This window comes from Primulina eburnea, chromosome 2 (genome assembly GCF_022965805.1).
Source record: "Primulina eburnea isolate SZY01 chromosome 2, ASM2296580v1, whole genome shotgun sequence".
Taxonomy (NCBI): domain Eukaryota; kingdom Viridiplantae; phylum Streptophyta; class Magnoliopsida; order Lamiales; family Gesneriaceae; genus Primulina; species Primulina eburnea.
In genome coordinates this window covers 47075682-47089658 of record NC_133102.1, presented here as the reverse complement: position 1 = coordinate 47089658, position 13977 = coordinate 47075682, and the positions used below count along the sequence as shown (strand labels likewise).

At 35.2% G+C, this 13977-nt stretch overlaps 3 protein-coding genes across 9 annotated transcripts; 1 reads left to right on the top strand and 2 right to left on the bottom strand.

The window, feature by feature from the left end:
• Positions 1–114: 114 nt before the first annotated feature.
• On the bottom strand, positions 115–2494 carry LOC140823862 (uncharacterized). Its single transcript, XM_073185415.1, has 3 exons — positions 2267–2494; positions 857–1013; positions 115–418 (listed from the first exon to the last, which is right to left on the bottom strand). The coding sequence occupies exons 1-3, from the start codon at positions 2450–2452 to the stop codon at positions 285–287; spliced, it is 477 nt and encodes a 158-aa protein (XP_073041516.1). The 5' UTR covers positions 2453–2494; the 3' UTR covers positions 115–284.
• Positions 2495–4085: 1591 nt separating this feature from the next.
• LOC140823861 (protein LNK1) lies at positions 4086–9305 on the top strand. 7 transcript variants are annotated; one of them, XM_073185412.1, is made up of 10 exons: positions 4086–4226; positions 4969–5070; positions 5255–5835; positions 5915–6236; positions 6307–6381; positions 6641–7067; positions 7202–7320; positions 8265–8410; positions 8629–8764; positions 9004–9305. In XM_073185412.1, the coding sequence occupies exons 2-10, from the start codon at positions 5047–5049 to the stop codon at positions 9100–9102; spliced, it is 1929 nt and encodes a 642-aa protein (XP_073041513.1). In that variant the 5' UTR covers positions 4086–4226; positions 4969–5046; the 3' UTR covers positions 9103–9305. The 7 variants fall into 7 exon arrangements, with proteins under 7 accessions (XP_073041513.1, XP_073041511.1, XP_073041514.1 ...); XM_073185410.1 differs by lacking the exon at positions 4086–4226 and adding an exon at positions 4234–4437 and having other exon boundaries at positions 4923–5070; XM_073185413.1 differs by lacking the exon at positions 4086–4226 and adding an exon at positions 4292–4437 and having other exon boundaries at positions 7214–7320.
• A 1270-nt stretch (positions 9306–10575) lies between these two features.
• Positions 10576–12885, bottom strand: LOC140823860 (uncharacterized). The gene is made up of 4 exons (XM_073185407.1): positions 12609–12885; positions 12377–12497; positions 11355–11526; positions 10576–10906 (listed from the first exon to the last, which is right to left on the bottom strand). Exons 1-4 carry the CDS (start codon positions 12807–12809, stop codon positions 10684–10686), a joined length of 717 nt encoding a protein of 238 aa, XP_073041508.1. The 5' UTR covers positions 12810–12885; the 3' UTR covers positions 10576–10683.
• Positions 12886–13977: the final 1092 nt, after the last annotated feature.

Here is a 13977-nt window from a genome sequence, read left to right as displayed (position 1 = left end):
TCAAGAATATATACTTCTTGTTAGATTTTATTTTTTATTCTAATAATTTACTGAATCAGCCATATTACATTATATATTTAGAACAATGTCTGAACATATGGATACGTGTGAATGTGAACTTTAAAAGATTGACACTACAGATCACTTGGATTCTGGAATAAACCCCCTGGGGAGCACATGTTTATCTTGGGTTAGCATCGAATGAACCGTTTCTTTGATGAATCCTTTCATTAAACTCCCATATGCGTACGTACACAAATTTCTTTTTACGCGACTAGGCAGGCTCAGCTGTTCCTTGGATGTGATTCCCTGCCTCCAAGAGTTCGGATTTTGGCCTCTAGAAGTTTGATCTCTTTATCTCGCTTTAATATCTCTTCTTGCTTCACGCACAGCTCTTCCATGTGCAGTTCGAATACCTCTGCAACAGAACAGAACCAAATAATGCAGAAAGCCGTAAAGGCAAATACGAAGATTGACACATATTTTTTCTGATCTCTAGGGTAGCATTGCATCATTTCTCAGGCAATGCCTAAAGGAAAATAGGAAAATAAGACGATCTAAGTTTGCATAACAGAAAACAAAAAGAATCTGTGTGGTTTACATGTCCAATTTACAACAGCCCAAATAGCGCCTTTTTCTAATTATCCTTGATGCTATTTTAGACCAAAAATAATACACCTGATGATGTTGAAATCATTATCTTTATCTTGCATAAAATCCTCGAACAGAATTCAAATTTTCTCTGCTGACCAAAAATCTATTGAGTAGATTGACTGTTGACACAGAATATCAACAGTAAAGAATTGCATAAAAGGATTCTCTCTGTGGTCATAATGAAGGAGATAAAGAAGCATACTTGTAGTGTTTTCAAGTTCTTTTGTAATATCTTGTTCACGTATTTCAGTAGCTTTTTGTGCTGCCTCAGCATGACGCTTTTCCATACGTGCACGAGCAGCAGCTGAAATGGAAGCATCAAGTTCCCTTTCTAAGGTCTCTACTCTTTGCTCAAGAACCTACAGTAACTCGAAAATCTGCATCAAGCAATCGTTCAACAGTCCTCCAACGGGTCAATATACATCGTTTTGATATACAACTACTAGTTGCAAATTTCAGTATGAATCAGCCCTTTCATTTTAAAAAAATGTCCAGTCAATTGAGAACAAGAATCTTCTCAGACAAACTGACAACAATCCCATGCACATGTACAAATAGGAAACTCATTACATGACTAGAGAGGAGGTTTTAAATCCATGGTTTTGTTATGTCCGTCATTTATCGTAACAGAATTTTATAAGCATCTATTTGATATAACCATGTACCACATCGGATCATGGAACAAGGGTTAAAGGCTTAGTGGATTTATAAGAAACTTTGGTTAGGCATTTTCATAGAAAGAAAACAAATGCATAGCAGTTGCATACAAAACCCATCAAGGAGAATCTCACACGCGTTAATCCATGGTTAATATATGATACTATGCCCACAAAAAACAAAAGGTACATCTATCAAACAAAAGTGTGATCACAAGCTTGTCCCTCTCTAGACCCAAACATCAACCACGTTCTAGATATAGAAGCATTCGTCAAAGGGTCTACCTTATTTGAAATATAACATGATTATAATATGGTTACCAGCAGCATACACTAGCTGGAAACTAACATCATTGTTTAAGCTTGTATTGACAATGTTAGATGAACAAATCCGGTAGACATCGTTAAAAAAATCTAAATTATAGTAAGCTTAAAAATAATGTGACAAGTGCGGCAGTACTTCCAATTGGAAACTCTTAAGGCAATGGCTATCTGTGGTGTCCCCAGACGAAACACAAAAGGGAATAATCCCAAAGTTAATAAACATCTATGAAGCCATAGAAAGCATCTTCATGGATAGCATTGGCGGACACCCCTCAAATGACAAAAAGATAAAATGAATTAATTGTGATTATTTTCTGAAAGTATAGGTTATGCCATCTCAAATCTCCGAACTCTCCATACTCCATTAAATCCTCAGATACCGCTTCACCCAAGAATGTTATCTCGAAAATTCCAAAACAAAGTACCAAACCCCAACAATTCAGTCAGCGTCAAGTAACTTGAAACCAACATACACATAAACCCCAATTACAGGAGCAATCGGCCATCAACACAATCCAATAAAACCTCGTAAAACGAAATAAAACCAAAATCGATTGAAACACGAAAGCAAAGTTGAATTGAGCTGAAATACTGTAAGATCAATCAAAACAATTAATAAGCAGTAACGCGACCTTGATATTTCGAGCTTGTTCGGAGCAGAGGGAGGCTTTGGCGAAGGTTTCATCGTTACCGTAAACAACTTTCTCCATGAGTAGCTTCTGCAGAGAGTCGAGATTTGACGACATCTCCGCGAGATTGCTGATCGCAGTCGTCCATTTTTCGCCTCCTTTCCCCTTATCCTTCTCTCTCCCATCCATTGCCGTTTTTCCTCCCGAGTTTTTGTTTCGTTCATGTCATTTTATATTATATTAATCCTCAACTATTTTATTATTATTATTGGTCCTTTTCTCAATTTGTTAACTTTTCATTTTGTTTTTCTCCAGTTTTAATCATTTTTCAACGAAGTTCTAATATAAAATTTGATACATTGATAAAATCTGATATCATATCAGCTATTTTTCGTTGACACATCATATTTTTTAGAGCTGCCCTAGCACTCCGATGATAGTTGTGACAAAAATACAAATTAATTAACTAATAACTGTGAAAAAAATGAAAAAAAAAAACAAATTATAAGACTCAAAATATGATTTTTCTCATATATCTATTCCAAAATTATCAAAAGTTAAGGAACTACATGGGGTAAAAATAGGAATGTTATTATAAGACTCAAAATATGATTTTCCTCATATATTCGTATAAAAGATTATGCAATTTCGATAATAATTGTGATTGATTATAAATACACCCAAATTATGTATCAATTGAAATCCGTCATTCAAATTATTCTCAAAATCATATTCATCAATTCAACTATAACCTCAAAGTTTTTAAAACCCTTTCAAATATACCCCCGTAATATATTTTCAATGCCATTTTATGGTGGTTTTCTATTAATATAGTCTATATTAAAAAAAAAGTTTAATATAGTTTCGCTATTTTAAATATATAGTATAAACATTGTTGCAAATTTATTCCTAAAAAATATGAATCACAAAATCCTAAACCATAAAACATTAATGTAATATTTTGTTTCCATAAATTAATATTTTAAAATATTTTATGCTAAATTTTATAGATAAATTCATTTTTTAATAGAGTTGTTTTTTTTTTTCCAAATTATAATTTTCTTTAAAATATGGGCAATAGCTGCCTGTAAAGATGTAATCGAGTCGAGTCGAGCTTGAACTCTTAAATGTTTGAGCTTGGTTCGTTTATAATCGAGCCGAGCTCGAGCTTTATTTAACGAATATATGCATGACTCACGAGCTTATTCAAGCTTTTATCGAGCCAAAACAAGTTTAATAAATATGAATTATACATTTAAATTTTCATTAAATTAATTAAATAGTAAATTATATATGTAAAGAAAAATATATTATTCTTATTAAAATTTGTAAAATTTATTATAATAAATAAATTTAATATATTTTTCTATATATTTCATAAATAATATGTAAAATCGATAAATCAAATATCAAAACTATTATTTTTTCATCTAAAAGATTACTCATGAACTTACCAACGAACACGTTCACGAGCTAACAAGCCGAATACTGTAAAGCTTAAGTTTGGTTTGTTTATCTTAACGAACTTCATTAAACGAGCTCAAACGAACTTTTATCGAATCAAGTTTCGAATAGATCGCAAACGATTTGGTTCGTTTACATCCGACCTGGTTGGAATTTTACCCTTCCACACCCAACATTCTAAACCAGATAACACGTGGACCAATCACATTCCACTAATAGATCGTCTCTCGACCCCCTGCTCTTCTCCACCACGAAATCAGCACTACTGTACCGACACTTGCCACGTGTCGGAAATTCCGTGACTCAAAATTCATTTATTCATTTTCCATTAAAATGTTTCCCCAAAAGATATTTGCACCTGAACTCTGTGCTTTGCGAAGAATCGGATTTGGAGTTTGTACTGGTGATTATTCTGGTGAAGTTTCGTTTTCGGAGATTTTTTCGATTTGGCGATTTCCAGGTGGGTTTCGGGCGACCTTTTGTTCTTGAGTGGTTGAAGGTAAAAGTTTTAGCTGTTTTTTTTTGGGTTTGTTGATTTGACAGGATTTCTTTGCTGTTTGGGGCTTTGGATGGTTTGAACTATCTTTTAGAACCTCCTGGATTTTTCCTAGGAAGAATCGAATATTGGGTTTCTCGCTGGTGATTTTTGTTTAGTCAAGTTTCCAGTTCTGGTGGATTTTTCGATTTTGCTGAGTTCTCTTGATTTCTCGGTGAGTTTTACGGAGATTTATTTATTTTTTTGGCGGATCTCAGTTATAGATACCATTTTTAACTATTATTGATTTATTGCTGTAACTAGATTTTTAATCGTCTCGAACCTCCGGTAATAAGATCGATTCCATTTTGAGAAATAAAAAAAAGGGGGACATTTAAGCCTTATCTAGTTCTTTATACTTTTTATCGACTGATTCAAAATTCTGCTGTGTTTCTAGCAACAAATTTTTCACCAATTCTTATCTTTCCCTACTGCATAAAGCCGAAGTTGGCAAAACCTTTTACTGATAGTTGAGTCTGACCTATATATTTTACCAATGATACGTGACAGAGAATTTCTCCTGTTCTTTTTCTTGAACGAAAAACTTCTCCGGTGACAAGCCTCGGAAGAATGAATTAATTCGGTCTTATAATGATTTTGTATTTTTATCAGCAAGTCTAATCCTATTCTAATTGGATGATATGGAAATTAATACAGCAGTAAAGTTGACTTTAATGATTAGCTTCGCAATTGTTCTGACTTATAGTTCAATTGTTTCTTCAATGGACTACAAAATGGAGGTGAAGGAAGGCGTTAGTTTTGGTGCAGGCTAATACTTCAAGGAATGTCAGACTTGTGCATGTACGAGGTAGGTCTCCTCCTGGCCACGGTAGAGGAATTTCAGACTCGTCTATTACTTTATAGAGAGGAACAAATAAATTAAACATTATAATTGTGTATATTGCATGTTCCAAGTATATTTATTTCTTACTCATTTTAATGAAGTATCCCTCACAGTTATTACAGCTAAAATTCTGTCACTGCTGCTACAGTTAGAAGATATAGATTGGGATGAGTTTTGCCCGAGTGAAGATCATATAGTACCCCACCCTGGTTCTAATAGGGTTGATGATCCTTCTGTTTTGGCTGAAAGCTGCCGAAAACCTCGGTTCAAAGGAAATTCTACATCTAATTGTGCTGGAGATCAATCTGCTCTTAGATGTGCTGGTCAGGGAAAAGAACAAGGGAAATTTTCAACTCTGAGTGATCCAAGAAACATGATCTTGGAGCAAGATTCATGGTCTCCCGCACCCAAGAGTGGATTTCCTACTCCATCTGACAGCAATTCAGTAAAAGAAGTATCAAGCTTAGTTTCTGAAAATTCCAGTTTATCTGGCTTCAAAAATAATAACACAGATTCCAATGGTAATGAGATCTGTGAGAATGATATCATTCTCAGTGATAAGATCGCTGTAGTTGATAAAAATTCGTTTGGTTATCCACTTGACGACATAACTCAAACAAGCGAAGATATTGATTTCTTCGAGAATGCCGAGGAAAAAGATCCCAGTGATTTCTTATATTATGGTTGGCCAGAAATAGGAAACTTTGAGGATGTTGACAGTATGTTTAGGTGAGTTATGAATTATCTGTTTTTAAGTTGGACGGAGTGTCATAACTATCATTCTGAACAAAACTGCCGTGTCTTTCAGAAGCTGTGATTCCACATTTGGAGTTGTGTCCAGTAAAGAAGATGAGTTGCGTTGGTTATCATTGGCAGATGATATTGGAATGCCTGGAGATATGCTAAAGTCAGATTTTAAGTTTCCAAGTCCCGAGTCAAATGCAGTTGAAGAGATTTCAAAAAATAGTTATTCCTTGAAGAGGTACTCTCGTGACGATTCTGCCATGGCTAGCTCATCGGTAAGGTTCAAAGAGAGTTCAATGCCCACAGAGAAATCCGATTCTTACATGTCTTCTGTGAATGGATCTGCAATAACTGATAGCAAAGATGGGCTCATCAGTAAAGAACGGGTAAGCACACATTTATATTAAATTACTATTCTTTTGTTGAATCAATATAACCACTTAGATTTTTCTACAGGGAATGGGAATCAAGGGTAAAATTCAGGCAAAAAATTCAGCCGGATGCCATGCCAAAACTGGAATTGGTGGAATGGTAAGTGAGATAGATTTTGGTTTTAATCTCTACTGTGAAATCTTCCCTTGAATGATGAAAGAGCTATTTAATAAAAATCATGTAAATTAAATAAAATAATATCGTTTCCTATAAAAAAAAATAAAAATCATGTAAGTTGGGCCTCTGTATAGTTTTGCGTTCTATTTAAACTTGTCAAAGTTGGAAGAAGGTCAACAGCTAGTCAGAGTTTGCCACACATGATGATAACTACATTATTTGTATTTTATATGTTCTACAGATTAAGGAGCACAAGAAACAGTCAAAGCTCCCGCTCCCCATCCAGTTGGAGGGAAAAAGAAAAAAACATTATTTTGGAACTTGTAGTTTCAATTACATTAGTGACCGGTCAAATCCTGGGGCTATTACTCATCCACTTTTCCCTTCTGTTTATAATCAACAGCAAGACCAAACTGTGGGTCCACATTTCTGTAATTATTTGCAGAACACTGATTTTGTTCATTCAGACAGCAGCCATTTGTCCGATCAAATTTCTGTTGAGCCAACACCATTCTTTATCAAATCCGAAATGGAGTTGACATATCCTTCGCCAAGGGAATCAGCCCATGCTTCCAATCAGTTGCAAACATTGAAGGGTTTTCATCCTTTATTTCACGCGTCTGCCACTGAAGAGGGTGAAACTAAAGAAAAACTACATAATCTTCAAGGTAGTCGATCTTTCATCTAGACTTTTAAAATTGCATGTCCAAATTTTCAGGGTTTGCTGATTCTGACTCGATAGAATTTTTTACCTTTATTGAGTCAAGTTTGAGAATCATAGTCATGTTGAGGAGTCAGCTAGTAATTCCTGCAGGATTGGATTCATCAAATGTGCATGAAAGCTCAATTAGGAGTTTCGGTTTGGATGATATTTCACTTGAAGCTGCTATTTTGCGCCAGCTTCAGCTTGTAATGGAACAGGTATTAACTCACCTTTTGATGTTGGGCTTGATGACTTATAAGGAAAGTGCCACTCTTATTCCAGCTTTTTTATTGAGTGAAAAATTATTTCATCTACAAAGATAGATGTGCATTACATTTTTAAGTCGTATTCCTTTAAGTGAAACTTGTCTTTGAGTCCATATATTCTTTATTTCCTTCTAACCTTTCATTTGGCTCCATAAATTTTGATCATATACTCAGACTCAAATAATTTTCTTGTGGGGAGGGCCTGCATGGCATTTACCTTTAAGATGCCTACCGAAATTCGGCAGATATAATTGCACAACTGATTATGAGCTGCATTGGATTCTAGTCATTTATGCGTCCTTACATCCTTAATTTTCATGAAGGCGCAGTTTAAAATAGCCTGAGCAGTTCTCGTCTTATAAACACAGGACTGGGTTTTACATTCAAGCTCATTTTCTCATACTTCCTTGGCTCTACAACCAGAAAGTATACTTTTTATTTCCTTGCCATATACATCTCTCTTATGCATCCCCCAGTAGCTCAGGAGTGTTTGGAGAAATAGCCTGTGCTAATGCATTTATTCCAGCATATACATATTTGTATCATTTGCTAGTAATATTGGAGTAAGTATGAGTGATTCTGAGAGGAATGAATAGAAAGGGATTTTTAAGGGGCTCTCTGCAAATGCACCAGAACATTTTATATTTTGAACATGGCTACTTGGGTAAGTAAAATTCACACTGTTCATACGTCTACCCCTCATTGTATTGTTTTATGCTACAATACTCTGGCGAATAGAAATAGAAATGTCATTTTGTGTATTAATGTGTCATTGTGACTTATGATAGCAAAAGTTCAAGTATGCTTATACAAACCAACAGCAGTATAATAGTGCTTTGTACTTTTTCCCATCTAAACTATCTTGAAGTTATATGCGGTTGACATTCTTGATTTAGTTGGATTTGAGAACCAAGTTATGCATAAGGGATAGTTTGTATCGTTTGGCTCGGAGTGCTGAACAAAGGCATGACCACACAAACCAGAATGGTGGCTGTGGAGACGGAAGAGATGCCAGTGGAACATCCATAGCTGATGGAACCAAGTATGTTATCTATCCTGGATTTCAGACCTGTCTTTTGTTGCAAAACATCAATTGGAAGTGATGTTATGCTAAATAATATTCCAGCTAAGTGAATACCGTTTATTAAGTTTCAAGGAATCAGGATACATATTCATCTCTGGACAAGCTGCAAACTTTGATGCAGTTTGCCAACTGTTAAACATGCAACTATAAATTTTCTATTTCGACTTCCTGTTTAGGTGCGCCGGATTTATGGACATGGAAACTGATACAAACCCCTTAGACCGCTCAATAGCGCACTTGCTCTTTCACAGACCTTCAGACACATCTGCAGTGCCTGCCGTTGATTCTTCGCCTTTCAAGTTACCAAGAATGGTAAGCGTTTGATGCACTGGAAGTGGATCCATTGTGGGGATAATAGGGACAGTCATCTCCCTTTCAAATGACAAAATCTACAATATTTCATAATTTTTTTTATTAAATGCAAGTTTTAATTCATTGAGTCCCCCTCTTACTTAAATCCTAGTCTGCCACTATGCTTTGGATCTTAACTTGCATCTAACTAAATCAGCAATCATTTATCACATTATATCGACTTATCATGTCCCGACCAGGTTCATGGGCCCATCACTAATCAACCTGCAATGGTCGATAACTTGGTCGTTCAAGAAGAAACATCAGCTAAAACAAAAAACCAAGGCTTTGAATGTTGAAGTCCCTCCGAAAGTGTTGTGTTCTCCGGAGCTCCATATGCCGCATTGTCTCATATTGCTGATGTTCTGCAACTTTTGTTTATGGGTATCTGTCTAACCTGGTGCGCATCGTTGTATCGGTTTGCATGATAAGCTGTGTAAATCACAAAAGCTTTGATTATTCCTGATAATTGGTGCCTGAGTTATTGCATTTGTTGGTGATTTCTTCAATTGTTTTTTATAAACATTTGAATCATTCAAAATTTCACCCTTTCTCAAAATTGATAGCTTACTTATCACATTTAATTATCTAAACTATATTTAAAATTTTGAAATACTTCATAGTTTATTTAAATATTAATTTTCATTAAGTAATTTACAAGATTTGAATGTTGCTGTATTAAATTAATTCTTAAAAGATAATTAACTCATATTTTGTGAGAACACATTGTGTATATGTTGGTACAAGAAACTAGTCCCACAATGTTTTTCGCAAGGAAATTTGAATGCCTCGTACGACAAAGTACGCTGTAAACGTGAAACTTGGGATGAAACCGCCACGGAAAACCAGATACGAAAACAACTACGCTAATTGATATCCCAGGGGTAGGCTCGGTCCACTCTCGAAAGCCCAAAAAGTAAAGCCCCAAAGGTATTCAGAAAGTCCCGGAAGGTTATCTTCATGACAGAGTCCGTCAGGAGGTCACCTCATTCATACGAAGCTGGTGGGAGGTTATTTAGGCCAACCTCCCAGACGCCCGTAATCTCGTCAATCAGAAAGAGGTGGCCAACCTCCCCTGCCGACCTCCTATCACGAACCGAGCCGACTTCCCATATTATGGTAACGTGTTGATTGGAAATATCTCGGCCGAGCTCCCACAGGGTCCAGACTATAGATGGGCTCCTGCTTAAGAAAGCTTCTACTCAAACATTAACGGGTACTCCACATAAATAAAGCCCACAAATGTTTTATCTAATCTTGTCCGAATATCAGATTTCATTCATTGTTTATTCATTCATATACTCACTCACTCTTTGTGCTTCCAGATTTCTAAGGTCCGATTTGAGATCCTCAAGTGAAGATCCGACCACCCAGCTACCGTCCCGGGGTTCAGCAACATCACTAATAAAGAAGCACATGATGTGTTTGCTTTAATTAGTGATTGTCATCTTGGCATGAGAGGGCATACTTTTTGGAGCATATTCTTTGGAGTTTCTAGTCTATTGTATTTTTTGGTCAATATGTCTGGAGTGAATATTTGACAATTTATCGGAATCGGCTAACGACTGTTGGAAAATTTCAGAATTAGGGCAACATTTTGGACTAGAAAACTTTCAGATCATAATCATTTATCGATTTCAGTTAGGGACTAGAGTTTTATTGAATGAAGATGGATTTAGTTCGTTTTGTATCCTTTTCGTACTTGCGGATATCTTGTCTGCTTTTCTTATAAATAAAAACGATATTCCCAAGATACACAATACAGCATGATCTTCCACAAGAAGTTTTTTCAATCAGCAACATAAGTTCAATAGTGCTACAAAAGTTGACCTTCCAAACTAGATTAACACGACAAAAGCATCCAACCATAATTCTATTAGCTAATCAAACTGCTGTCTGAGATGCATCTCGGTCTCACTCTTCCATGATGCATGCGAAGATTGCCCTCTCATCCTTTTGCTCTTCTCCTTGTCTTTAATGATTGATCCTTTCTTCTTAACAGGCTCTTTATCTGAATCTTTGGGAGGACGGTCACCGCACACAGGGCAGATCATCCCCTTTGCATGAGAATAAGTTTTTGGAATCCCACACTTCACACACATCCTGAAACCACAATGATCTATTACTTACACAAACCAACCTAAAATAGATGACTCTGCAAATAGCATTAGATTTCGAAAGCAAAAATTACATTAACCTACCTAAGAAGAACCCAAATTACAAGATATCGTGGGTTAGATTTCAATTTATTATCTTGGTATAATGACAACTGACAGGAGACAAATTAAGGTACAGATTTTTGTGCACTGGGAGGAAAGTGAATGTAAAAAATTTAGTCTTCTGATACCAGCATAAACATTTTCAAAGATCATGGAGGCAGATGCCACATTATATGTGTGGTTTGGGCATACCTCAAGGATGGTAAACCGTTATTACAAAATTACTAGTTACTGATTACTTATGGGTGTGTCATAGGATTGTATTGTGTATTCGATCCATTCTACACAGATTAAGTAGGGATCTTCACAAGAAGAGGTATCAGTAGGCATACCTCAGAAGCTCAGCAGCATCTTCTGCGTTGGGATTGCTGACTGTTGCCACACGTTTCCCACCTTGTGCTGTTCCCGTAGCACCAGATTGGCCTTGGAGGGATGCGTTTTCTACATCGCTTCTCACTCTCTCTCGGATTCCAACTAACTGAGCCTTAGACTCCATTACAACCCCTTTTTAACAACATATAATAAATATTACAGAAGTGTGACAATACATTCAAGAAAAGAATCTCAGAGGCAAGGGAATTATATGGATGAGATAGTTCTTAAAATCTCTAATTTGTCCAGAGAATTTTCTCAAAAAAATAACATTCCTTTGACTCTTCATTTCATTTAAGTTCATCAAGTGCAGATATTGTGCTTTGTGAAGTTAAAAAAATATATTAACTGAATCAAGCGGCAATATAACATGAAGGAACAAACCAAGCATAGAGTCTGTTGTTCAGAGAAAAATACCTACGCCATTATATGGCGCTGCAATAATCTTAGTAGACAAAATAAGAACAAGGAAGCACAAAAATGCAAACATATTGGAGTACAAAAGCAGCATGTTTAATGGCCCGCCAGGATAATAAAGATAACAGAATGCCTGGTTTTGCAGCAGTTTGCTAACCACCAACAACTAAATTACATGTAAATTATATATCTCAACTGGATGTCAAAGGTGTTACAATTGTGCAGGCACTCATCTATAAACCAGTCTCTAACCCGCAACACCTTCTAACCCTGCAAGAACCCATATAGTATAGTATATACACCACCAGAATGGCTCATTGATCAGGTTGATTCACAAATGTCACATTTTTATAACAAGCTGATTAACTCCCATATATCATATATACCACCAGAATGGCCAGATGACAAGTGTCCAACTACCGAGCGAGTAACTAAACAAAAGAATGGGAAATCAAACGCCACCTGAGAAATTTCTAAATCATTGTTTACAGCATGATTCATTAGGCCGAGAAAAAAAAACAAATAAATATTTTTTTTTGGTTTGTTAAGAAGTATATGAATTCACCTGATGGTAAATGCTTTTTCTCTTTACGGTTTTTCCTGCTACCATGCCTCCACTGCTGCACAACCACCTTCTGCGGATTTTCTTCCACGCTATTGTTCAGAAACTGCGGCGGGCTTGCAATCTCCAATAATTCCCCCCCACCAAACACGAAAAATATAAGAATTTCAGTAAGACCCGGATTTCAGAAACGGAATCGGTCACCAAATTTGACCCGCGAATCATCAATATTTACCTCGGAGAAGGCGTCGACAGCGGAGGGCAAGGAGGAAGAAGGGCGCGGATTGGGGTCGAACAAGGGTTTGTAGGAACGGGTCTTGGGAACAGCGTCTTTTGCATCATCGTCGGATGATATTTGGTCTTGCAACCAGAGATCGTCGTTTACTGCTTCATCTTCTTCGGCAGAGGAGTAGCTCTGCAGCAGTGCCAAGCTCATCTTTTCTTTCCGGTTGCTCCTCTGAAGTCTACTTTCAGCGCGGCGGACCGATATGCAGCCCCATTAGAATAATAATTATCTTTAAAATAATTAGTTATTTATAATTGGGAAAATCGTTTTTTGTCCTAAAGAAATGTTTCGGTCCTTTTTCTGTTACATATTTTAGTCTTAAAGAGTTATTTTTATTTATTATTTTTCATAATTTTAGTCATATGACATATTGAAATTGACATTTTATAGTGTTATGTCAATATTCTAACAAAAAAATTGATTAAAAATATCAAAAATCAAAAATATAAAATTAAAAATTGAAATTTGAAAAGGTAAAGAATTAAAATGACAAAATTACAAAATAAAAAATACAGTTCTTTTTAAAATTTTATTTTTTAACATGCATATTATAATAATAATAATAATAATAATAATAATAATAATAATAATAATAATAATAATAATAATAATAATAATAATATTCATTATTGTTTGTGAGCATTCTTGTTTTAATTAATTGATTGATTTACTATTAATTATTATTCAATTTTTTTAATATAAAAAATAAAATCGTCAAAATGTATTTCCACAAAATAAAAACCGATGTTGTAATATAGGCATACGAAATTTATAAATATTGGGGAGAACTGATAAAAATCTTATATGAAAGTTTTACAAATCCAAAGTCTATATTATAGGCTAATTTTTTAAAAAAATTAAGCAAAACTAAAACAATTTATGGATGCTTATTTTATTTTTCTACACAAAACGTTTATGAGATTGTTTCACGAACTAATTTTATGAAATATATTGCAAAAATATTAGTTTTTATATTAAAAAAAAATAGTATTTTTCATTATAATTCCAGATCATATCGAGCCGTCTCACGGACCGCCAAACAAGAGACAGTGAGACATACTCAATTTTCTATTAATACACGAGTATAAAAAAATATACCTGAAGCATTATCCACCATGGCATGTAGTATTGGGCTATTTTTTACTAGAGCGGTTCTCATGTGAGACCGTCTAATGGATCTTAATCTGTGAGATGAGCCAACTCTACTCATATTCACAATAAAAAGTAATATTTTTAGCATAAAAAATAAAACTTTTTAATAGATAACCAAAATAAAAGATCTGTCTAATAAATACGACTCGTGAAACCGTCTGACACA